General features: G+C 51.1%; 2 protein-coding genes across 2 annotated transcripts; both read right to left on the bottom strand.

Annotated features, from left to right (window-relative positions):
* Positions 1-1,622: 1,622 nt before the first annotated feature.
* Positions 1,623-3,801, bottom strand: LOC100905875 (multiple epidermal growth factor-like domains protein 6). Its single transcript, XM_003745860.1, has 2 exons — positions 2,229-3,801; positions 1,623-2,059 (listed from the first exon to the last, which is right to left on the bottom strand). The coding sequence occupies exons 1-2, from the start codon at positions 3,799-3,801 to the stop codon at positions 1,623-1,625; spliced, it is 2,010 nt and encodes a 669-aa protein (XP_003745908.1).
* A 17,561-nt stretch (positions 3,802-21,362) lies between these two features.
* On the bottom strand, positions 21,363-23,682 carry Not11 (CCR4-NOT transcription complex subunit 11). Its single transcript, XM_003745762.1, has 8 exons — positions 23,598-23,682; positions 23,258-23,383; positions 23,015-23,106; positions 22,694-22,919; positions 22,332-22,577; positions 22,024-22,236; positions 21,701-21,885; positions 21,363-21,607 (listed from the first exon to the last, which is right to left on the bottom strand). Exons 2-8 carry the CDS (start codon positions 23,381-23,383, stop codon positions 21,391-21,393), a joined length of 1,305 nt encoding a protein of 434 aa, XP_003745810.1. The 5' UTR covers positions 23,598-23,682; the 3' UTR covers positions 21,363-21,390.
* Between the last annotated feature and the right edge of the window lie 630 nt (positions 23,683-24,312).

Below are 24,312 nucleotides of genomic sequence, written 5' to 3'. Positions count from 1 at the left end.
ATGCTTAGCGGTCGAGGCTCGAGTTCACCCGCTCGGTCAGTCAGTCACTCACTCTATCACTCACTCAGATAGGCAGTGCTAATGTTGCCGCTGCATAACAGTCTTACCAAAAAGCGCAGTTTGCAGGCATCAAGCTACCGCTGGTCTTGCGTTGCCCTCTGCTACTGCCAGGCTCGCGTTGTTCATCAATCAGAGCGGAGTGGAAGCATCTCTGCTTATAGCGAGACGTTCAAGCCCACGTGGTCGGGATGAACTCCCCTCATCGAGACGCTCGACAGAACTCATTCCAGATCCGGAAGCCTCGGTTTGCTCTTTGCGCTTGCCCGGTGGGGCTGTTTTCCAGCAAGGGAGGTGAGCCTCGGTTTCCCGACGATAACAGCCGATGTTCTATTGCGAGTCCTCGACAGCGAAAAAACGTGACGTTTGCGAATGATACTGGGTATATCGGGGACCTCGATTCTGATGATAGAAGTGAATGCACTGGACAGGTTATTTTGATCTCATCTTTATTGTCATTTTATCGCGGTCATTATCTGCATCCAGTTTTATTTACTAGTGTGGATATTGTTTCGGGGTCGATTCGATGAGTGTCTGCGATTAATGGTGCACAGCATGAGGCCCGGTCAACATCCAGGCTTTCGAGTGGAATAGTCCAGCCCGGGAAGAAATGAATGAATCAATCAATCGATGAATGAGAAGAAGGATCTTCTTTTTCTGCAGTCAGTCTCTCGCCAGTCGTCAATGATCAATTCGAAAATTCCTATACACAACATTTATACACTGAACACAATAGTGGCGGCCAGCACGCTCTCAGTCAGGCGCTGGAGTAAGGCACGCGTACTGAAAAAAATCCGAAATGTACACGAGTTGAGATTCTTCATTCATCCGCTGATTCGAACAAAAAAAAGACGAAAAAAAATTGTTCCGGTTCCGATCGCTTAGAATACGGAATATATCGAGAATATTCTCAAAAAATACAGACACAGAATTTGAGGGCGTTTCCAGGGCGGCCGACATTCTCCCGTTCCAGAACAAACGTCTTCCGATTACCATTTGAGATTTTCTCGCATTTTGAACTTAAGCCTCTGATGCTGTTAGGTCGCTGCTCCGAGGAAAATATCCCGGGTGATCATCGGCTTTTCGGCCGAAAGGCCTCGATGGGATTCAACAAGCATTCGATTATGCGCTTCGGCAGGAGTCGAGTTGGCGCGGCGGTGTCGCGGAGCCAGCTCGTCGGTGGCTTCTATTCCATTGAAATTCCGGCGTTTCTACATAATTCTGACCGTCTCGGCGGCCGGGAGATCACAGCTGAAGTCGTTGGCACAACAGATTTCCCTTGAGGGTTGGCTTGAGTGTCACGATCCGTACTGTTTGGCGTGGATCGCGAATATCTTCAGCTTCTAAAGTTCGATTCTACTGAAAGATTGTCTGCTTCGTTCCGCCGGATGTTTCCTTAACTAAGGAGCGGGAACGATCGACTCAATTACCGGTATTCGCTCACGGTTGAGAACTGGGTAGTTCCGAAACCGCTACACAGCTGAATGAGATTCACCGTAGAGAGGCGAAGGGCAAATGACGGATAGAAAGATCAGAAGTAAATATATCTGAGTAAGAGTTCCGCCTCATAGCTCCGAGTTGCCTCCTCCTACCAAACAGTCCCCGCTCACCGGATCACACTTGGAACAAGAGCATTTGAACGCACACGACGGTCCGTAGAAACCTTCGTCACACGTTCGCTCGCAATACCTGCCCTGGAAGCCGGCAGGACACTCACAGAAGCCGGTGACCGGGTCACAAGTGCCGGCGTTCTTGCATTGACAGATCAATCCGCAGTAGGGGCCGGCCGAGAGCGGTGGGCACTGATTTTCGCAACGGGGTCCTGTGTATCCGGCCAGGCAACGACAGCCGCCGGTGAAGGCGTCACACGGAGCTTCGTTCATGCAGTGGCAACGAAAACTGCAACTCGGTCCGTAGTACCCGTTTCTACAGGGCGTGTCGCAACGAGATCCCTCGAAGCCTGTTGGGCATTGGCACGTACCAGTCACGTGATCGCAGACACCTGTAACACGTCAATGACCCACTGAAACTTGTTGCTCGTGTCGTCCATCGTGAATCGGGTCCGCAGAGCCCGGGTCCCATGACCGGAAGCCGATTCCGTCAGACCGCGTTCGGACTAGTGGAACATTTCAAATTTCCGATCGGACAATTGAGAAAATCGGGTTACTCACTTTTTCTCGAGCAGCTGCATGTGTAATTGCAGTTGTTGCCGAAGAATCCTTTTGCGCAGGGTTGCTCGCAACGAGATCCCGTATAGCCTGGAGGACAGACGCACCTTCCGTCGGACGGATGACACCGTCCTTTGGTACATCGACATTTTTGCTGGCAGTTCTGGCCGTACCAATCTGGCGGGCACTGCTGATCGCAGCGCTCCCCCCGCCAGCCGGGGGTACAGATACACTTGCCCGCCAAACACGACCCATGCTCACAGTCACACTTCTGTAATGATGATCGGCACGCATCCCCTCGACAGTTGAATCGGAACTGAGACAAGCATACGCCGGTGATCGGGTGGCACACCTCACATCCGCTGCAGCGACGACGACATCCGTGACCGTAGGAGCCCTCGGGGCAATGCGACTCGCAACTGTAGCCGTGAAATCCTGGCGCGCACTCACACGCTCCGGTCTGGCTGTGACATTTGGCGCCGTTCATGCACCGGCAAGGCGTCAAACAATCCGAGCCGAAGTATCCGTCGGGGCAGCCCGAGATCGAGCAGTCCGATCCGCTGAATCCTTTCTTACACACGCACCTCCCGGAACTCTTGTGGCAGCCTTCGGAGTTCGGGCCGCAGTTACACTTGCGCTTGCAGTTCGGCCCGTACGTCCCCGGGTTGCATTTCTGGTGGCAATGTCTCCCGTGGAAGCCGGCTTTGCACTTGCAGTGACCGGTTCGTTTGTGGCATTTTCCGTTTTGTGGATGGCAGTAACAGTTGTGTTCGCAGTTTTTTCCGTACCTATCGTAGGGACACTGTCTCAGGTATCTGGAGAGGTCGACGAATTGCGTTTCGTTACTCCTGACGGTTTTCGAATGCATTTCCATTCGTTTGAGCCCCGTGATCTCCGACAGCACACAGCGTCGACCGTCCTGGTGGAGTTTGTGTCCGTTGTAGCAGGCGCAATGATAGCCGCCGTGTTTGTTCTTGCAAATCTGCTCGCAGCCACCGTTGTTTCTTGAACACTCGTTGACATCCTTGCACTCTTTTCCGTCCTTGGCCAGCCGGAAGCCGCTCCGACAGGAACATTTGACCCGAGCTTTCGAAGTGTGGTCCGGCTGACAGTTGTGAGCGCATCCCCCGTTATTTGTTCGGCAGTGGTCAATATTGTATCTAGAGCTACGCAAGTACGAGGTATCGAACGACTCGTTCTGAGATACGCAGGTTTTGAAATCGAATGGCGAAAGAACGAAGGTGGAATTGCATACGCAGCGGTAGGAGCCTGGTAGGTTGATGCACTTGTGGTCGCATGGATTAGGGGTGAGGATTCTGCATTCGTTTATGTCGAGGCAATCTTTGTCGTTGAATCCGAGAAGGAAGCCCGAATCACAGAAGCATTCCGCAGAGCCGTTCCGCACTCGGCAATGCTGCTCACAACCACCGTTATCGATATCGCAGGGTCCCGTGACCGAGGAACTCGAGAGCACGAGCCGCGCCACGGAATGACACGAGGAACCCTGACACGATGGCGAAATGCGCGCGCCTCCCAGATGCGCCACGAATGGGACTAAGAGCACTGCGATCTTCATTGTGGATTGGGTTGGGCTCCTCTTGTTTTCAAGGAATGGCTCCATTCAACCGCGGTATGCGGTCCAGTCTTCCCGAGGGCTCGTGATGCAGGTATGAGGGCATCGCAGATATCTGAAACGCGGAAGGCTCTCCCCGTTAGTGAACCGCAGACTCCTGGCTGAATTAAAAATTCTGAAACTGAAAAAACCCTTCCAGGCAATAATTAAGAGAGAGACCCTCCGCAGAGATCGGAGGAGTTCTTCCGAAGCTCGTTCTCCGTGTTGGGGTACAGGCTATCGATACCAGCATTGAATGCTAGGAGGAGGAAATTTTCTCTTGAAGGTCGTACAACAAGGGGAGTCATCTGTCCAAAACGAGGTTTGTGATGAAGTACACGGGAGGGTCCCTAAGCCTCAGCGCTGTGGGCGGCAAGTCTATAGATCACTCTCTGAGAGTCGATTTAATACAACGCACAGCCTTTTTCTTTTCTGAGAAGCGCTTGGGGACCCAGGTTCCCTTTGTTCTACACCAACAGAGGTTGAGGCGTCTGTAATCGACGGACACTTTTCTCTTCAACGAGCGTCTTGGCGCAGTTTCCCTTGAGAGAAATGTCTCCTCGACTTGATTCTTAATTTAGAATCAAGGAGGGATGAGGCTCATTAATCTCGAAAACGATGAAACGTCTCAACGAAGCTTTCACAAACATAGGCTTGAAAGCGTTTCTGATATCTTGATTCCACTCATCAAGCCCCCCCCGACATCGCGGAATTTCTCTCAAATCCAGCGGGAATTTCAATTATTCTTTGAAGCTCCCCGCGCTCAGCAGAAAAAACGTCAGCGGTCGAGAGTCCGGGCTCCTGGCCCGGGCTCCCTCGCTTGTCTGTGTTGAAGTGAAGATGCCGATTCGGAGAACTCGGCGCACGGCTACATATCGCCGGGGAAGCATAAAACCGAAGCTGTTCGCTCCACAGGCGTCCGGACTCGATCACCCAAAACGAGAAGTCGCCCCGCGATTGCCGCCGTCAGATTCGTAGCGGCTCTAACCGAATGCTGCAAACCCAATTTGAAGATTAAACAGCGCTAGAAAATCACTCAGTATCAATCTTGCGCAGGTCGCCTGTCAAACTCTGTCTCCGTGGAACAGAGGAGCGTTCGCCACTCAGCACAGCTATTTCGCCAGCTTTCTCAGCGAATCGTTCTATATCAGTTCTGTATCGCTCACACGTATACGATGAGCGTGGCGATTCGGGAAAATTAAATTCCGAAAGTCGACGGGGCGCAGACAAGCGAGCAAAAAAGTTTGAGAACCGCTCCCTGGCGCATAAACTGAGATTTTCACTCTGCGGCACTTCTACAAGTGCATGTTTCCCTTCTTCTTCTGGTAATGACAGACAGCTGTACGTTTAGCGAGAGGTGTTAGATTTCCGCCACCTGTGGTCCGTCAGCTTCAAGTCAACGCGCCGACTCCACGAGAAGAAGCGAAACATGACTTCGCTGGCTGAGGATGAACGACGGAATAATTCACCTGAATTGATATCATGAGTTTTTTCCTTTGACGGCGTGCCGCACGAGGGGACGCGCCTTGAATCCGTCGTCGAATCGTCGGATCCTCGCTAGTCGTTCCGAGGCGACCCCAGACAATTGACAACCTTGATATTCAATGGTCGCGCGTGATTTGGACGCTTCTCATTTTGTTTTCTGGAAACAATCCACAGGTTGACGAGGGTGTATCGTTAGTGTTCTCGCGACGTCGACATCGACAACGACACGAGGGTGGCGCAATGAAGGACCCATGTCGTGACCCTCGAATGAATCTGAAAGACATTATAGCGCCGACAATAAAATTCCGAACCGATAGAACCACGCTTTTTCTGCACTGTGGCGACTATGCTTCGCGTTCTGTACTCTGACAACTTTTCTGAATCGAAGATGCGGGAGCGCCGTCACAGCGGAGCTCTCCGTCATCAAAAAAAAAGTGTTCTATCCGCCAGGAGATTTGAGACAAGGAGTTTTTACGCCTCGAGTTCGAAACGGTTTAAATAAGTGATTGCGATCGAACTCACACAAAGCGAAGCTCTTTTCAAAAAACTGTTTTTGGAGCAAACACCGCAGATGTAGAGCTGACCGCGCGGACCCGCGTTTCGGATCTCAGTCGGCACTTCGATTGTTCCAATCGACCCGAAAACGCGAATGGTCAGAAGCTCCGCGAAATATCGTGGATGATTCGTTTTGTGATTCGAAGTAGTCTGCGAGCTTTCCCCTTCATCATGGACACAGCCTAGATACATCGCGTCGTCGGTGTGATATCGTCAATGAAGCGAGAAACTCCACAGTACGGCGTCCCAAGCCAACATGGTCGTCGATTCTGAGTTGGCACAGAGCCGCCCTTTCAGGACGATTCTTGAAATGCAAATGATGAGGATGCTCCTCATAGCAGTCGTATTGTTCACACTGTAAGAGGATATGAGGGCATCACGAGCGTGAAGAAAAAATGATTTTCTGTTGCAAACTATCCATACGAGAATGTATTCAAGGCTTGGAAATCTACATCGAAATGCCCACCCGGCGCAAATGATCTCGTGCCGGACAGAGAAAGCCCTTTTTCTTCGGATATGAGCTCCTCTCGCCTCCTGTCGCGCGGGTACGATGAAGATGCCTTCGGTATTGAGTTCGCTCCGTGAATAGTCTGAAAAACCTTGAACAAAGTGCCATTCGTCGGGAGTGAGCGCGAATCGTGAAGCAGATCACGTCGTATCGATAACGAAAGTGATCGATCATAGTAAGTTGATATAATCTGTCGCGTAATCTCCATGGACTGGTTCCGTCATCTCCACCACGAATTGATTTCCTGGAGCCTCGATACCGATGGATGAATTTCGCTGTAGCCCGTCAACCATAGCCGTAGTGATGGAGCCCAGTGATTCCTCATACGCCAACCGCATCGAACATAGAGGAGTAAGTCCGGAGCCCGAAGGGTTCGAAGACCCCCGCCACCTTGCGCATTTTCACCTCTCAAGCGATGGTGTGTGGGCGCCGGGTGCAATCAGGGACCTATCATACCCGCTTCAGGCATCGGGGATGAATTGATAATCGTCAGGCGGGATATCCGCGTCGCTCCTATTCGCTTAAATATTTCGTCTGAGAGCCTGAGACAGATCATCTGGATGTCCCATCGGTTCTGACCCTCTTTGTGCCAAGACTCTCCGTTGATGAGCCTCGTCTCCAAATCAAAGCTGAATCACAAGGCAGGAGGTTTCGTCAATTATGCCTGCCTGATGAGATCATGCCTTGGAAATACCCGCCTCCTCCCTGACAGATTGAAATCTGATTGCGGGAGAACTCGGTGCCTCCGCCCCATAGTCGTCAAGTATTACGATGAAAATTACCCCGATGAATGATCACGTCGAGGGCATATTATACTTGTGACTTGAGCCGATAAGAACGCTCGCACCTGGTACGACCATCGGCGGGCAAAGCCGAATAAATTCTTCGAGAGGCCCTAAATTTATGGCTCGCTTTCGCTCAGGCCGAGGAGAAATCTCCGCACTGAAGCTTCTAATCCTTTCCTTACGCCGAATCAATCTGTTGATTACGCTCCTGTGGATCTGTGAGCGGATGCTCCGAGCTCATGTCGAACGGCGCTGTCAGGAACTATCCGTGCTCATCGAAAAATTATACTGAGCTCGAACAATTTCCACGTTCCGGTTTCGCCTCCTCTCGCCTGCGACCGGATAGCATTATCTTAGTCTCACTCAGTCAATAGTCCGCCCACGGAGCGACGATCCCCGCTTATGTTGGTGTGATGCCTGAGAGCACCTCCGTCGGAAGTTGTCAAGACTGTCGCGAAATCTGCTGCGTGCTCTTACGGAATCTGTCTATTCTGTCTCCCGTCTGTACATTGGTATTTCGGTCTCGAAGCGAGAAGCGTAACCCAGCCCGAGGGAGGAAGGAACGCTTTTGGAGAAAATAATAAGAGGTTTCCCGAGCTAGGGGTGGCTCGCTCAAGCAGAAGAAAAACGTTAAACGTTCAGACGCGAACTGGTTCGGATCGAGCTTCTCATTCAAGAGGTTCTCTGGCGCAGCAGCGGACGCTAAGCTCATCAAGACAACGGAGTCCAGCTGTTGTTCCAAATATTATGATGGATCTCTTGTGAAGGAGGAATCTCGTTCCGTGAATTCCAAGCAACAGTTCATCGTAATTTCGTTATAGAGCCATCCGTCAGTCTGTCTTGACTGTAAATTTTCAGTGCTACCTAATTTCATCGACAGTTCTTTCAAGCAAGTGCCGATCGTTCGTCGCGGTCGGCAAAAGACTACGGATGTTCGTCCTCGATTTTCTTACCCGAGCTCGGAGTCGTAGAACATGATATCTCGGAAGGACAACACGAGAAGTGCATCAGGCCCTGACAGCCGAGATGCTGCTTCCTTCAACGACTCAGCACAATCGGCCTTGTTTAATAGCCCATGCTCGGAGGGGCATCTGCAACCATCCGGGATGGGTCAGCCCCTCCGCCGCGGATGAAGGGAATCGTGGTTGTAAATCTCGAGAACGTATTCATCCTGACCAAAAACTTTAAGACCTCGTCGGAGTCGTATCCGAGTACGCATTCGGGGGGCTCGTTTGAACATGGTTCCAGCGCTGACCCAAGCATGGCCGGAGTTTCTCGCATTCGTCTTTGGCGAAGTCTCAACGGATGATCACTCAATCACGGCGTGACTATTGAACGTGGTCATGTACTGATGGAGGAACATTCAATCGAATTCATGTGATGGACGGCCGGCAGAACCGCCTCCAGGTTTACGCACGAGCCGTTCCGCCAATAAAACGCTTGACAAACGACTTCTCAAGCCATCATTGACACAGCCGAACGGAACTCTGAACGAGCAGATTATCTGGATGGTAGCAAACGCTTCGTGGGTTTGACACGTGTCCGTTCGCACTGCGGTGATATTTTATGCTATTTGTTCGCTTTCTCGCGAGACACAAGGCACGAGCACGCGGCTCTGCATGGCCTGATCAGCCAGTCGTAAAAAATTACATGTTAACAACATCGTTCATACAGAGCCGTCTAGGCCGTGTTCCAATGAAGACGACATAAAAACTTAGTTTAGTCCAACATGTAAGGAGGTCATCTGCTCGCTAAGCCGAGCTCGCTCAGCTCGTAAAGCCGCCGGACCGACCGCTGTACGAACAACTTCTCTGCGGATAATCCACAGTTTCTCCCGATTCTGACGCCGTTCTCATCGGAATCTGCGACCGATGTCCATCCACCGCTTGACGAGAGTCGAGAAAATCTCTCGAGAGAGTTTTATCTCCTTTTGTTCCCCATTTTAAATCCTCGGAATGATCTCTTCCGCTCAAAACGGTAGGAGTCACCGAATTCTGCAAACGAAACTCCGTTGTCGAGGATTCAACATCTGTCTCTGCCCAAACGATAGGCTGTGAGACCGAGCGGAAAAAGAGCCAAAATCGTTTCGATCGTCACTCTAATCATCACTCTAGAGACAATGGCATCAACCCAAGAGCCGGTAGTTCCTTTGCTTATTTTGTTGTCCGCTGCTCTGATCTGTCGGTCGTGGGTCTGCCGATTCATCGGCCTCAGTTTCCGCTACGGCTGACAGGACGAGGGGCGGCCGAAAGCCACAGAGTAAGAGAACGATCGGCGGAGTCTGTCACGAGACACGTGACGATTACTACATTCAACATCTCGTTCATCGCGTGAACGATCGGATTCGACACTTCGTGCTCGTCACGTCAATCGCGAGGATTTGATCGTTTGGGCTTCTAGTGACGACGAAGTTTATGTTTCGAGAAGATCCCCGCCGTGTTTGACCAGAGAGCCGACTCGGACCTTTGACGTTTCCCGCTCCGTATTCCAGAACAAACCGGGATTTTACTCCGCGAAACCACACACAGTGCGTCTAACCGCGATACGCTCCGACCCAAATGACAAGAATCGGATAAACAGAAGGTGGTCGCTGCTTTTACTCTACATAGCTCGACGCGTTCGGGACACTTCGACTGACCGAGTAGACACACAACTCGGATTTCGTCGGACGAAATTCTCTTTACTCTCCGAGTTTGACTCCTCGTGAACCTATTCCACCCAATAGCCGAGTCGCATTAGAAGGGAGCCGGACATCAATTGCTCGTTCGCTCACCGAGACCGCGAAAACTGACTGACGTTCCGAGATGAATTGTCTGAGTCGAGGCATCAGTTGTCTTGACGTTGTCTATTGACTTGAGTGCGGTCAATCACCCTTGAATTTCGCTACAGGCTGTCATCAAGGAAGACACTGGCTCGTATCAATCGAGCTCCCGGTCTTCCAGAGAAACCACTCCTGAATGTCTCTCGATGGAGGCCAGGACCCTCGCATCCTTCCGCAAAAAGTCCAAGCAGACCCAGACGGGAATTCTCTCGAGGAATTTTTCAACGATGACAGATACATGTGGTCTGACAGAAGGGGATCATTGACCCATAGTTTAGGCGCTTTAGCCTAGTTTTGTGCGGTGCCTCATGTACTCCTCTGAAAGATGTTTAGATCCGGGTTCAGCGTTGGATTCGGTTTCTCCGGCCACCCAGAAGAAACAACTCTTGAACAGGAGATGCTCTTGTCTCCCATTGAAGAGACGTCGTAACGACAGAACGCCGTTCTTTCGGACAGAGCCACCACCATACAAGCGAGCATCGTGTGAATTCGAAAGGACGAAGTGTTCGAGAGAAGCGTCCGGCTAATACGTAGCAGAAAAAATGGCGAACAAGAGTTCGCCCCGTCTCCGAACGGGGCTCGAGCAACCCAATGAATAGTTTTCGGTGGAAGTGTCCGGAAAGTCCTTCGTCTATTCATAGTGCATCATGGACGTCTTCGCCCGTCGAACAGAATCTGCGGCGTTCCATCGGTCGCATCCTAAGGCGATCGATGAAGAAGTCAGTCGGGGGGCGGATTGGGGGTCGATGCGAATGTTCATCATCGGTCTTATCGATAAGGGCACGAGAGGTGTATCGCTCGGAATCCGCTCCCGTTGCCTGCCTCAACGATGTGGAGAGCGCGAATCGAGCGCGGGCGAAGCCGAATTCCACGAGTAAGAGCTTCGAGCGGACTGCCCCGATCGGAGTTCTACATGGGACCAGTACGAAACTCAGGCTCTTTACTGTCTTCCCGATCGAACAAGAGCCCACCCGCACCGGAAGCTTCGCAGAGTCGCTCTGTGAGTTATCAACAATAACAGCGGATATCCCGACAGGCCTTCGAAAGCTTCTCGAGGGAAAAAATCGCCCGCAAACTCTTGCTTCATGTTTCTATTCGGCCACAAACTAGATTCACCTACGAGCTCTTCTGCCCGCGCAGCCTGTTCATCTATCTGTCTACGGTCTTTCTTTTCTCACTTTGTATCCACAGCACCGACGGAACTGGTCGTCGAGGCGGCGGCGGTAGACTCGCGCTATATAACCTCGAACACATTTTCCGCGCGTTCATTGAATTACAAAACTCTCATTGTTGATGCTTACTTTCGGTAAACGATCCGCTAGCTTGTCCTCGCCAGCCGCGCTCGGAGGGATTCGTGGTGCGATGAAGGCAAATGTTCACTCCCGAGCGGAACTTAAATCACAGACCGAGGGCCGAGTTTTCCTCCTCTTTTCCCTTCTACTAATGTCGAACAGTACGGAGTCAGGACCATTGCCAGAAACGGAGTGCGGCGTGAGCAGCGTGCGCGGAATCACTCCGCTCTCTCTGACAGACACAGCGGCACCGTTGCTGTCGCGGGAACGGAGAGCATGGATGCAATCCAAGTTTTTGACACTTGCGTCTTTTGTGCGGAGGATCGCGATCCCGGCGATCACAGTTGCGGTCTCGATCGCTACCGATGCATGGATGGCTCTCAGCCACTATAATGCCTGCCGGAGCATCCGCTGTCGGTGTCTTGACGCGGTGGTGGTAAGGGAACGATCACCCTTCCTTCCTCCCGCTCAGAAACACGCTGCCAGCAGGGCAGACAGAGCAAACGGTCAGTCTGGCTATTAGACTCATGGACTAAAAAACGCACCATTTTTTCTTGAGTAATCGACAAGGACCCGAGTGGGAAGTCGGGGCTGAATCCCGGACCACGCTTCCAAGGGTGCGGATGAATTCGGCTTTCTCCTCTTTCGAGACCCAATGTGGAAAATCCCGACATTATCGAGATTCGAGTTCCTGAGCTATAGCCAGCCGCCTCCAATTATAAGGTTCCTATCAGGAATTCCTCCGTGAAATACCGGTCGTTTCCTCGGGACATCATTGCTTTATGGTCTTTCGTGGAAGAGATTCCTCATAGTACGCCTAGTACGCGCGGCCGCCGCGAAGCAGGAGACTTCAACGAACACGTTCTCCGAAAGCTTTGGAATTTCGCGCGACTGTTCCTCCAGCGCGACCCGTATTGGGTCTTTGGTATTCGTTCCGAAGTTTGATATTGATCGATATTCAGTCTATATACTCTCTCGGAGCTTTCCCGCAGGTCTCGGAGAGATGAGGGAGATCAGATCTTATTGAACTTGCCGCCAAAGCGGCATTTTCCCGCCACTGATCGCGTCGCCATACGACGTCAGTGATGGCAGCCGTGTGCCACCGCATCAGACTCAATCCGTAGCTACTCTTGGTGATATAGATGAGCTTTTATATGTCGTCGAATGCGATAAGCTTCAGCACGATACAAAGATACAATTTTCACCCACTTGACGTCGATAAAGTGTCGAAAGATTCAGAGGGGAATGAGAAGGCTCGCGAGAAACTCCGCAAATGCGAGACGAAAAGTTCACTAAGACGCCGATCGAACGATAAGCCTGTGACAGCTACAGTAACGAGGCTCCTATCGACGTCCTTATCATAACGGAGTCGAGAACCATTATTATTGAAACTGCGGCAGCCAGGAGGGCTGCGCCGTCCTTGACTAAGGGATGATAGTTCTCGCGTAGACTAGGCCTTGGTGGAGTCTCACTGTTCTTCGGTAAATCTATCCCCTTGCAAAGTCGTTGAGCTCCTTGAAGCATTCGCGTTCTCTTCAAGAAAATTGCACACACACGGAGCGGGGCGGATTGTCAAGCATGCTCGAGTATTCGTTAAGTTGGAGAGATCAGCTCGTCGTGATTTCAGATCGATGTTTTCTAAATCTCCCAAGGTGGTTTCCCGCAGAATTGGATCGACCTAGTTGAAACGATTCGGGACCGCTCACCAGAATCGGAACTACATCCAGCTCAAAATATCGAGGTTCACGTGGAATGACAATTCAGAATCTACTTACAGACCTACGATTCAAGCATCGATTTTCTCCTCGAGCATCCGCCGTCCTCGAAAGGGAAGAAGACCCCGTGGCCTGACAGTCGTATCGCAGCTCTCCCTTCCGTTCAGTCATTTATCAAGGGGGAGCATTGAGTCTGTCGATTCGTACAGAAGTCGAGCAGTTATCCGAAACCAGTTAAGTGATGAAGGTTCCTCATTCGATTCCTTCTCTCCGCAGATCTTCCACCTCTGTCAGACACCAGTGTCACTTGCCTTCTCGCGTGATTGGGACGCCGAGTCGACGTTTGTTGAGCAAGCAACTTCCACGGAATTCCTTCTCCGCTGAGATCCGCCTAATCGTATCCGGACCGGTATAGAATCGGGATATTCGCGCCCGATTTTGTAGAAACGAACGCGGTCGTTGCACGACGACGCTGGTGGCAGCTCGGTGAAAGCGGACCGAGGGCTTCTAAAAAAATTGCAGTGACTCGCTCATGCTTCCCGAAGGGACGATCTCCGCGCGGATAATTCATGTGATGCTGCTCTTCATTTCTGCTGTCTTCAAATTGCCCCTCGACACCACATCATTGAATGAGAAGTGAACTAATGATACCTTCTCGCTCGAAACGTCGAGGGAGCATCATCGAGAGAAATAAGAAGAGCTAATCTCATCGAAGAGAGAGCGCAATTACAAATTTGTCGGGCTTCTTTCGCCGATTTCTGGCCGAAAGACAGTTTCATCTTTTTCCTCTTTTCGTGAGCTCGCTAATGCGGGTCAAACATATTTGGTCAGGCCGTACGATTTTGCCACCTCTCGAAGCGCGTTTTCACGCCAAAACAAATTCACGGATTAGCATTCATGTGGGTATGTGTTTCGGGGTAGCGATTCACGAGGAGTAAATTGTGAGCGTACGCTGGAGGCATCGGAGATTATCACGAGAATAGTGACCTCGAGGTCAAACTCGAGTAAATTATATAACCTTTGGATGTTCTGCCTGTTTCTCCCGGGACAATTTGCCGGTGCTCTCCCCTAGTTTACCCATGGAGACGAAGGGGCGAAATCGCGTCCATCCCTGATCTTGATTCGAGATCGGCCTCCCCGAGTCCATGCACCGCATCGGGGCTCTGAGTTGGAGTTGGAGCTCAAGATGAGTTTCCAATTATTAGGGAGGCGCTCTGTCTGACTTTTATCGCTGTTCCAATTATGACCGCGTAATGCGTCGATGGGATGCTCTTCTTTCGATGTCCCCGACTCTGGTGCGGCCAGAACTGATGCGAAATAGATTGCCACCGCGCTTATCTACTGATGAAACATCGGCATAAGCGACGCTGGCCATTGCGGGGGGAATCAAACGATGGGATATCAGAAGAGAAGGCGAGAGCGTGAGGTTGCGACGAGAGCCTCGGCTCCACGCCGAATGACAAGATTCGTGACAAGATAACTTGTGAGTACAAATGGTCTCGATTATATGACTCCCGATGAGCCCCCCATGAATCCCAATGAATCGCTACGGCGAATCGAAGAGCAAGGAAATCGAACAAGCTTCTCTGGTTTGAAAATCTGACTCTGCCTGAAGTAAATCGCGAAACTACATACATTCTCAATGCGAGCGATTGCTCGAGAAGATTCGTCCCAGACAGACGGGAATCAGACGCGAAACGAGTAGAATGAATCGCTCCTTTCGGCGTATTGGGGCTGGATACGCATCTTCAGCAGGAGATTGTAGCGTGAAAATGACATACTTGTCATGTCTCTGGACCCCAATGCCGATCCGCTCCGGGAGCAACAACAGATTGGAAAATTCGGAGGCGATAAGAACTTCCGAGAGATGCTCCGGTTACGTTGGCGAAGGGCTCCGGCGGAGCTGCGTTGAGGTCGGTAAGGGATGCATCGCACATCGATGATGGCTCGCTCGTTTCCCTTGACAGTGAGACATCCGCGAGGTCCTACAGAGTGGCTCAGTTTCACATTCGTCTTCTTCTTGACTGGGTCGTGCTCGCAGAGAAATGCATGACCCCTAACTTTCTTTTCCGCACCCAAAAATCTAAAAATGATCCGGAGGAAAGTGAGGGCCGATATCGAGCAGAGGAAAAAGTTTATCCCGCGGAGTTCCTTGTCATATCATCAGCTGAGAGTTGGCATCCCGGAGAGAATCGATTCTTGAGAGGCCCCAGTAGATATCAGGCCTGATTCGTTCAATGGAAATCGTTAGGTTTCCATCACCTCTGGCCTCAAAAGGGTTGGGTGTGCATGAGATGAGGTCTTCGTTCCATCGTCCGGGTTCTCTGGGCTGACGGCTGTACGGCACCGGCTCCTCCTGCGAGGGGATCGTGCCGGGGAATCCACATGTTTTGCAGCTTGAACTGTCCAGATCGCACGCCGGAAGGCGGGAGCATCCGTCAGGGCGCGAGCCGGATCCCACAATGATGACGTCGGCATCGGTGAATGTGATCCGCCGAATGAGTGAGCCCGGCATGATCCCCTCGCAGACGGGGTACTGTTTACAGAAAGTCCCTCCCCCAAGAGAATCGTAATTGATGAACGAGAATCAATCCTCGCCCCTCCCCCTTGGATTAATCGACCGCTCGAGAGATGACCTTATAATGAGCAGGCCTAATCCCCTAGAAGAAGTTCTCAAGATGTCGAACAATGAGAGCAAATTGATTTTTTCTTCATCATCGCCATCAGCTGGCGCAACAGCGGCAGCGACGAAGAACAACGAGGAAGAATACCTCGCGACCACAAATCACCAGTTGTGTTTATAGCAATAAACCCCGTTCGGCTCTCAGAGAAGAAAGCGCGCGCCAACTACCGAAAGACCTTCAAGCTCATTCGTCCGGCCTTTAGCCAAGGGAAAGCGAAGATAGAATCAACGATAGAGAGCTAAAGAGAATTAGGATCGAAACAGCCATCGATGAAGCAATACCTCTGCAGCTCGCCTTTACCAGCGTTACCGGAGCGTGCAGAGCGAGAGTACGCTCTGTTTCCGTGGTTTAGAGGCCGATGACAAACGAGTCATGGTTAGTGTTGCTTTTGTAAATTGCTCTAATAGTCAAAGGGTCCTGTATACTTGGCTGCCAGCTTGCTTCTCTTCCAGAGGGTCCCGCAGCCGGCTTTCCTGCCTCCACGCCTGGCGGGTCCCTCGCTCGCAGGTCGAAGCATGCGGAGGAAACTAGGAGGGAGCCCCAAGGTCATCGATGGCGCTGCCCGAAAGCAGCTCTAACACCTTCGCGAGGCTGACGATGCAGTCTCAGATTCACGTCCGGTGAGCCCAACGTTCGGAGCTTATGAGCCATTGATTCATTGCCTCTAAGACGTGGGAAGAAAAAAAACCCAGGTGACGAGGACTGACATGATCGAGGAAGAACATCGACAAGGCAACCTGGGTTGGCGCACGTATTCGGTGTCGTCCTCATCCCGGCCCAGGACACACGATGGAACACCAGGCATGGGTGAATGGCATTCGCGCTCTGACGCAAACGAAACAGCAGGAAATGTTAGGAAAGGTCCGGTCTGATACATGCCTCAGTCCGGAATCAGAGGACGCCAAAAGCAGCGCCAGATCTCGAATCTCGATCTGCATCCGAGGGATCTTGAGTCTGGAGCCATCCGATTCCAATTCGACGCCCTGGAGAACGAAAGGAAAACTATCACACTGAGGCGTTCGGGATCATGATGGGGGTCTCGAACTCGTTTCGAAGACTTTGCGATGAGGTGCGGCCATCTATCGACGGATAGTACATGGATTCGGTCCCCTGTGTCTTGCGAACGGAGTTTCAGGTTTTCCAGAATGGGCTGCGCAGTCGTAGTCAAATCAGTCTCGATCTAAGGGAGCCCGTGACTCGTGACATTCTGCTCTCCAATCCGTTCTTCGTCAGTCCTCCGTTCCCCTCCTTCATCGTGAGCGGAGTCACCAACATGTGGCCCTTACTTGACTCCTTTGGGATCTCACGAAAGCGGAGACGGTCTCTCCGGAGCGAGCAAGCGCTCTCCTCTCGGGAAAGCTCCACACTCCAGAAACCAGGAACGTTGGCAGCCGCGATCCCCGTCATTATTGCGTAACAATAACTCTCCAATTAACGGAGCTCCGAGGCCCTCGGTTCGCCTGCGTTGATGATAAACATTGTATTTTTTAATTTTCCGGGGCACTCCATCATCGTAGACAGAACTCTAATCGTCCCGTCGCTCATCTGAGCTTGAAAATGAAAGCGTTATAAACACAAGCCAGTCAATTGATCCATTCTCTTCCGCAAAACTCGGGGCCCATCCTTAATCTTATCTGAAGTTGTTGACGGCTACCCGGCTAGCGGGCGATCTCGAGTATTTCCAGCACCTTTCCCCCTCCCTCTTGTCAATGACCTCTTCTTCCACTCTTTTCTGACAAAGTCTCGACTTCCGTCCGACGGCTTAGGTCAAAGTGATCCATCGAGATTAGTTTAACCATTTCGCTCTAACTGATAACTGATCACTCCGAAACGGATCTCGGAGGGTGTCAAGCGGCTTACTTGAGCAGAATAATTCTGCCCATCCTCCTCTGGGCGGAATCATGGCGCAGCCAGGGATCGAGCCTGGAACATTTTCCGAAATCAGATGCGTCCTACTACGTGTTTTTGACAACTTCACCAAATCGAATTTGATTATAAAGAATCGATCCCGTAGTCTTTTTCTTAGATCATTCTCCGATACAGCCTTGCCGACGGCCTTCATTCTTAATGCTGACGATTCCGAGGAGGAATCACAGCTCACGTGGGAAGCTCTATCTAAGAGCCGCTTTTGAAAACATTGGAACCGCGGAACTCTTGCAGAATTTTGTATTAAGAAATCGACCATCCAATAATAATCGGGCACTATTCGGAGAAATGCCAACTAGAATCGTATACTGAGCAGAACGCCAGTCTCGTCCATCAGGAGCGCTGATTAACATGTTCTGGGAAGTACTCAGATGGCGGAAACTAAATTGAGACCAGTGAATTCTCATCTCGAGTAGCGGGAAGGAGCCTCTGATAGCAGTATGTATATAATGATCTCTGCAGAAAGATAATACATACTAATCTCGTACAGAAAATATCAGCGATCATCACTCACCTAGCGAGAAAAACTCGCGTAGCGTTGAAGCTTTTTTTCTCGGAATTCTTCTTTGCGGACTCGCCCCAATATCGCACGTCAGAGTTACTCTATGCAAAAGGTTCCCAGACCGACTGACTGAGTTATAAATTGCCTCTACCGTTATAAAGTTCATCCACTGTCTTCCTGTACTAGCGGAAGACCGTTCTGCGTGCACCCGTGTAGTATTGAGACACAGGATCTCTCGCTCGGAGAGTTGCGATCGCCGGGGAATTGTAGCGAGTATTCGATAGGAGGTAGCTCATAGAGGAGGTAGCTCATTCTGGTGACGGAGGGCAACCGCGGCGATCTCGACATCTGAGCGCCGCATAGAACCTGAAGCATCGATCGTGAACAGCGCACTGCTGTGTTATCCCTTTCTACCGAATGTTGTTCCTTGGAAGACTGCCCTAGGTTAATGCCCTGATATTAATGAGACGCTCGTCCCGCGAACGGCCGATTGGAGAAAGGAACCATAAGGCCAGAAATGGTCACTTCCATCATCCTCCTATGGTGGGGACACCACAGAGATCTCATGCAAACTCTTGGCATGGAGTTCACGCCAATTCGATTCGGACCCGGTGTCATACCGAGCGGTGACAAGTACGTATCGAGGCGCATGGCGTCACTTCCGAGCAGGGAGGCGAAATATACGGGCGAATCCGCTCGATCGGTCCCCGTAGAGGCGCTCCCTTCCTCACGTTCTCTTATTTGTATTATCTTTATGGCTCGAGTTCCTCATCCCCAGGTCCAAAAAAGAGGAGCTCGCCGGAGGCGGTGGGCATCGATGCTCGCCTTCGTCGTCCGTTCCGTGATTTGCGCTCGTGTGACCTATCTTGGAGCGGTGAGAGGGCCATTTCCTAACGTCTTCCTAGATATCCTCTCATAACCCTCAGCAGAAATTGACTGGAAGCCATTGAGAGTAAGCCGCGACTATGAGACGCCATCGAATAAAGCTCGCGAAAATATACACAACAAAAGAGCCACCCAGATGATACCGGCTGGCAAGAGGCGGAACCCTCTTCTCCGATGTTTATGAAGAAATTCTTTCCGGGTTATAACATGTACAGGAACGTGTTTTAATGGCCCGCCATCATACATGGACATCGAGGCGATCATTCAAAGTTGCAATCGACCGCGGATGGAGGAGGGCCTCAGAAAGAGCTACTTTCGTATCAAATCTCTTGTGATGCACGGGTGAACGACCCGACGTGCGCTGATTGAGATCGGGGCCAGTCGTGATGAATGGTTCCCATGACGAGCTCACGCTGTCTCAGCTAAGTGAGAGATCGTTTATTCCTGAGGCGCAATCTTTATGTTCATGTTTGGAATGCTTCTACAATTGACTTCTCGGAGAGGGAATCACGGGCTCTCTTGTCAATATGGAGAAACAGCGCAGATCGAGTAGCCGATCCCGGGTGGATACATCGCCGGTCGGAGAGGACACAGGCAGCATCAATAATTGTACATATTGTAGGCGCGTTGGAATAGTCGGATTCAACGAGTCCAGGCGTAATGAAGTTCCCTCAGGAAGGGAAGGAAACTGCGGACGAGATCGTCAGCTTGGAGGGGTGAGTTTCGACTGGGATGATTGAATGGAGATATGGAAACGCGAGAATTGATTCGATGCTGAGTCAACGCCTGAGCCTCTTCGAGGAAGTCTAATACCCGGAACACCCTTTTGGAAAATAGACTTCCCGCAACCGAGTTTTTTCGTTTAGATAGAATGAGTATGTATGTAGCACCAATGAATAAATACGGAACCCGCTTCGCACGCAGGAAAGCCGTTCTTGGTGAGCCCAGAATATGGTGTGGGGTGTGGATCCGAGCTTTCGTTTCAGGGCTGAGCCCATTATTCGTCATCATCCGAATCGCTATTCCACGACTCCTATCTCCTCTTCGCTTTTTGGATGCGGTACAAATAATTTTGCCCGGAAAATCGCGAAGGAGCGAAGAGCTCTCAACTCGTCACGATATCGCCCCTACAGGCAGGTCTGGACGGCGAAAACATTTCCCGCGGAATTCAATGCGTACGTAAACATTGAACTCGGATTGTATCATCTGGATTCATTGATCGACGATGTGATAAGCGCGCAATGAGGAAGCTCCTGGGGAGATAGAGGCAAGATGGATGGAAAAATTGAAAGGGTAGTAGAATTTGTTTAGATCTTGATTGTGGTCTTATGTCTCATCGGTGCAGATCAGAGGATCGTCGCCACGAATCACGGGTAATTAATTTAGCTGCAGAGTTAAAGAAAATGTTGGCTTCATTCGTATGAGCTTGACCTTGCCGGAAACCGCCAGATAATGCCAGGAGCGGAGCGAGGTTTGGCGATGCGCGGGAACGACTGCAGACTCGAATAACTCTGAATCTGCATCTTGCGAATGCTTCAGGTCATCTTCTAGACGGACGACATCGGATGGACATCGCATTCGAGGGGTAGGTATGTCGAATTCTAGTTGACGCGCAAATATAACGAATATTGAGGGGGCTCCAGGAATAGCCGAGGGCACTTCAGAGTCCAGAACAGCTGAGCGCAGAAGCTCCACGCCTCCACCAGCTCTGCTTGCGCTCTAATGCGGCAAAGTTGATTACGCGGGGATTCGACAAAGGCACCGAGGAACCTATCCTAAGAATGACTCTGAAGCAGGGTGGATCCCGATACAGAATTGAAAGGTACCTAGATCGGAAAAGATGGATCACTCATCCCCCTCAGTGCGGGAGACTCGCTCTCGCTCTCCGAGAGGATAGGCCCCTCTAGAGGAGCCCTTGACTGTCGAAGTGCGGACCAGGAATAATTCACTGCATGGTCCTCGGCTTCTCCCATCAAAGCGATTTCGAAGCATGCTAATCAGCTCCCGAAAGTCCGACTTCGATTGATGCAGGCGATTGATATGTTCGTTCTTGTCGTTGGTCCTTTCACTCAGAGCTCCGGTGGAAAAGCGAGGAGCCCATCAGAGTCTCGTATAAGAGAGCATCATCAAGGAAGCGTCATGTTGAATCGACAATCTACCACCGCTCCCTCGTAATCAGTGCTGTGTGCTGTCTCCACGACGCGGCGCCATAGACTCAATGCTTAAGCGCCACGCCGCGGCGCTCACGCATTGAGTCTATGGGACAATGCTCAGCGCGGCGCAGAGCTCTGCTTGTAATATGGAAAGCCTGGCGGCTTTAGAGTGTGTTCAGGCTTTGGACAGAGCTCAGGAATAAATTCATCGACGATCGATCTAGATAAAACCATCGAGTAAATCATTTATTGCTGACATCGGACTTATTTTCGGGCGACCCCTCCGGGGGATCGACATGTTTCAACAATCGGAACAGCGCGGCAGCTTCCTTAATCCTGGAGAAGTCTATGCAGAACGCTTGGACTTCGATGAATAGCTCCTGAACATCGATGAGTTTGTTCCGAATCAATGACGACAAGAATACACACACCAGCCGCACATGCCGGTTCTGCACGTATCTGACGAAGAAGATACAAATATTTGACATTCTTGCGTTATAATGCAAGCTGAAGGGGAATAGAACAGGATGGAAGACCAAGTAGCGCACTCACTTGTCTTTCATATTTTCGCAGGTAGCTATGCAATTCGAGACGTATTGATGGATGAACTCGACGGGGAGCTTCGTGGCGGTGGTCAGACGATTGACAACTTCCATGGAATGTAGCGAGAGCTCCATATTGACGAGAGCAGAGTAAAATTCCACTATCTGAGCACTGTCCATCATCAACATTAGAACCTGGAAGGGAAGAACACAATCAGGTCGGCCCCCGCAGAAGTCTTTGCCGATTAGGAACGCAAGGATAATTGTTCGCGCATTAATTCCGTGCTGGCCACCGACTATCTTCCGTTGTCGGCTCGAAAATATGGCACTCACCTCAACTGCCACTGGAGGGTTGTTTTCTACGAGATCGGGCAATCTGCTGGGTGAAAGACCCAACTGGAACACCAAACGTGGTTCTTGCTTGAGATCAGAAATCAGTTGCAGCTGCTGGTTTGGAGTCAGAGCCAACTTCAGGGCCCGAGCCATCATCTTTTTCACCTCTGTCGCTGGCGCGCTTGACGAGCACATCGAGTCATCCCAGAAAGGCTAGAAGCAGAGTGAAAACCCATGATATAGAAGTTTCTGATCCCCTAGAGAAAGTAGTCGATGTCAGGATGTAGAACGCGACGCCTATCACACACCTCGAGTTTCCCGATATATTCTGAGTTCGGATCAATCCACGTCAAAACATCTTCGCCTAAATGTAACGACGGAGCTAATCGATGATAGAGAGGACCGAAGCTCCCCGCGTCGCACGTAAGGATATCTATCGCCGATTCTCGCCGGAGCTCTTCAGAATGAACTCCCGGTTTAGGTGCTGGGACGATACACGACACTCCGATCTTATCGTACGCCGGAAGTTCCGCCAAATGCTCCATGAGTAGTACCTGCAATGATCAGTAGGGCTCGGAATCGATTTCTCGTTGAGCTTGACGGAGTCCCCAGATATGGAGTATTCATCATGTTTTTCTTCCTCTTCCCGTTAGCTCGGATTTTCTCTCACCTGTAGATTACTGGTGTCACATATGGCCGACTCCTCGACAGCTTTGGACAATACCTCCTTTGCGGTGAGCTCCAGCAGCGGCAGTGATTCGGATGGGGCCGCCAATAATTGCGATAAAAACCATCGGGCTTGAGTTGATAGTCTCGCTAAGGATGTTACAATTTCAGGTGGATGTAGCAGCTTTATGAGGAGACTCAGAAATGGGTTTTGCCGGCTGTCGCGTTCTCTGGAAAATGAGCAACACTGATCGTCTGATCTGCGTTCTTCGTACTTTGGACCAAGTGAGGGGTCTTTCATGCGCACCGTCCACGAGAGACTTACACGTCATATATCAAGAAGGCCGCTTTCAGGTGTTGCTCAGGTCCCGTCAAAAGATCACTTTCTTGCAGCAATTGGCACAGAGCGTCGCAAACCTGGGTGATGCCAGAATTAGTCTGACTCAGTACACAGTTCCAGCACTTTACCGGTGACACATTGCTCGGAGATCGGGAGGGACTTGCCCCTCCATCTCGAGGGAAAATGAAGGGTGGGAACCCTCCCGGCGGGAATCCCCGCCTGACTTACTTTGAAGTGGAAGTCCGAATCTGGGAACTCTCGTCGAAATTTTTCGGAAATTTCTTGGAATGTCGATGGCGACTCCAGAAGATCGAGAAGGGTGATGATCTCCGTCGTATTGAGAGATGGAGACATCTACAAGCGAATCAGCAGGATCGGTTTCGCGAGAAATCGTAGAACCTCTGCTTTCCGGAAATTCACCGCAATCAGAAAAATTGCGTGCGCTTTCGAAACCGCAGCGCATCTAGCCACGATTCGCTCTCCGATCGCGCAGGAAGATCCCGCATGACATCTCCCTCGGGGAACAAGACTCCTTCGCGAGATCACTTCACGTATGCAGTATACTCACCTTTACAGTAAATCTTCTTCCCACACGGTGTCCGACTCACAAATTTAAAAACCATCTGACCGACTCTCATTGTCGATTCCGTCGCTTTGAAGCCCCTCTCCTGAGAGAGAGAACACCCAAGGGACAGGCTCGACGGCAGAGGGGCACGGAGGAGATGTCCGACTCCCAAGCCGTCGGAGTATGAGTGTCTCATCAGAAAAGCGGGGATCACCGACTCCAGGTCGTGAATATGCTCTCATCGATCGCAGTCGTGGGAGGAAAAACGTCAGAATTTCGCCGGAGACCCCGTGGTCCGTCGATTAAGCCTTTATGCCGCAGTCGAGTCTCACTTATGTCAGTCGGACTCTGTTTGAGTCGCGCCGGACGACGGACCGGCCGACGGCACTCCAGTTGACCGGCATTTTGCTTTTCTTGGCATTCCATTCATTGATTGTTATCGCTGTCGCCATTCTCCGCCGAATGGTTAATCCTAGGCCTCGAGCCCCATTGTTTTCGGGCCGGCGCCCCCCCAGGTACGGATGACTGAACGTTCGAGTTCCCCTGGGGGTTGCTATATGCCTTCAATCCCCTCACACTCATCGGAGAAAACTCTGCGGAGCAGGGTATGGGGTTGTGATTTGAGTGTAACCAATTCTAATTACCGAGCCACCGGGCGGATCTCATACTGCATCATACCGGCGAAAATTTCGGAGTCGACAGAGATGAGGCGTGAAAA

The sequence above is a fragment of the Galendromus occidentalis genome, unplaced genomic scaffold, assembly GCF_000255335.2.
Source record: "Galendromus occidentalis unplaced genomic scaffold, Mocc_1.1 scf7180000077485, whole genome shotgun sequence".
NCBI classification, from domain to species: domain Eukaryota; kingdom Metazoa; phylum Arthropoda; class Arachnida; order Mesostigmata; family Phytoseiidae; genus Galendromus; species Galendromus occidentalis.
The sequence above is the reverse complement of the archived record's forward strand: the minus strand, read 5'-3'. Positions and strand labels throughout refer to the sequence as shown.

Excerpts from the sequence above, each read along its gene's own strand:
- LOC100905875 (XM_003745860.1), bottom strand. The coding sequence starts at position 3,801 with ATGAAGATCGCAGTGCTCTTAGTCCCATTCGTGGCGCATCTGGGAGGC. Across the intron at positions 2,060-2,228 it reads ATGCAGCTGCTCGAGAAAAA|GTGTCTGCGATCACGTGACT; the intron begins GTGAGTAACCCG and ends GACGTGTTACAG.
- Not11 (XM_003745762.1), bottom strand. The coding sequence starts at position 23,383 with ATGTCTCCATCTCTCAATACGACGGAGATCATCACCCTTCTCGATCTT. Across the intron at positions 22,578-22,693 it reads GTGACACCAGTAATCTACAG|GTACTACTCATGGAGCATTT; the intron begins GTGAGAGAAAAT and ends TGATCATTGCAG. Across the intron at positions 21,608-21,700 it reads TGCGAAAATATGAAAGACAA|ATACGTGCAGAACCGGCATG; the intron begins GTGAGTGCGCTA and ends CTTCTTCGTCAG.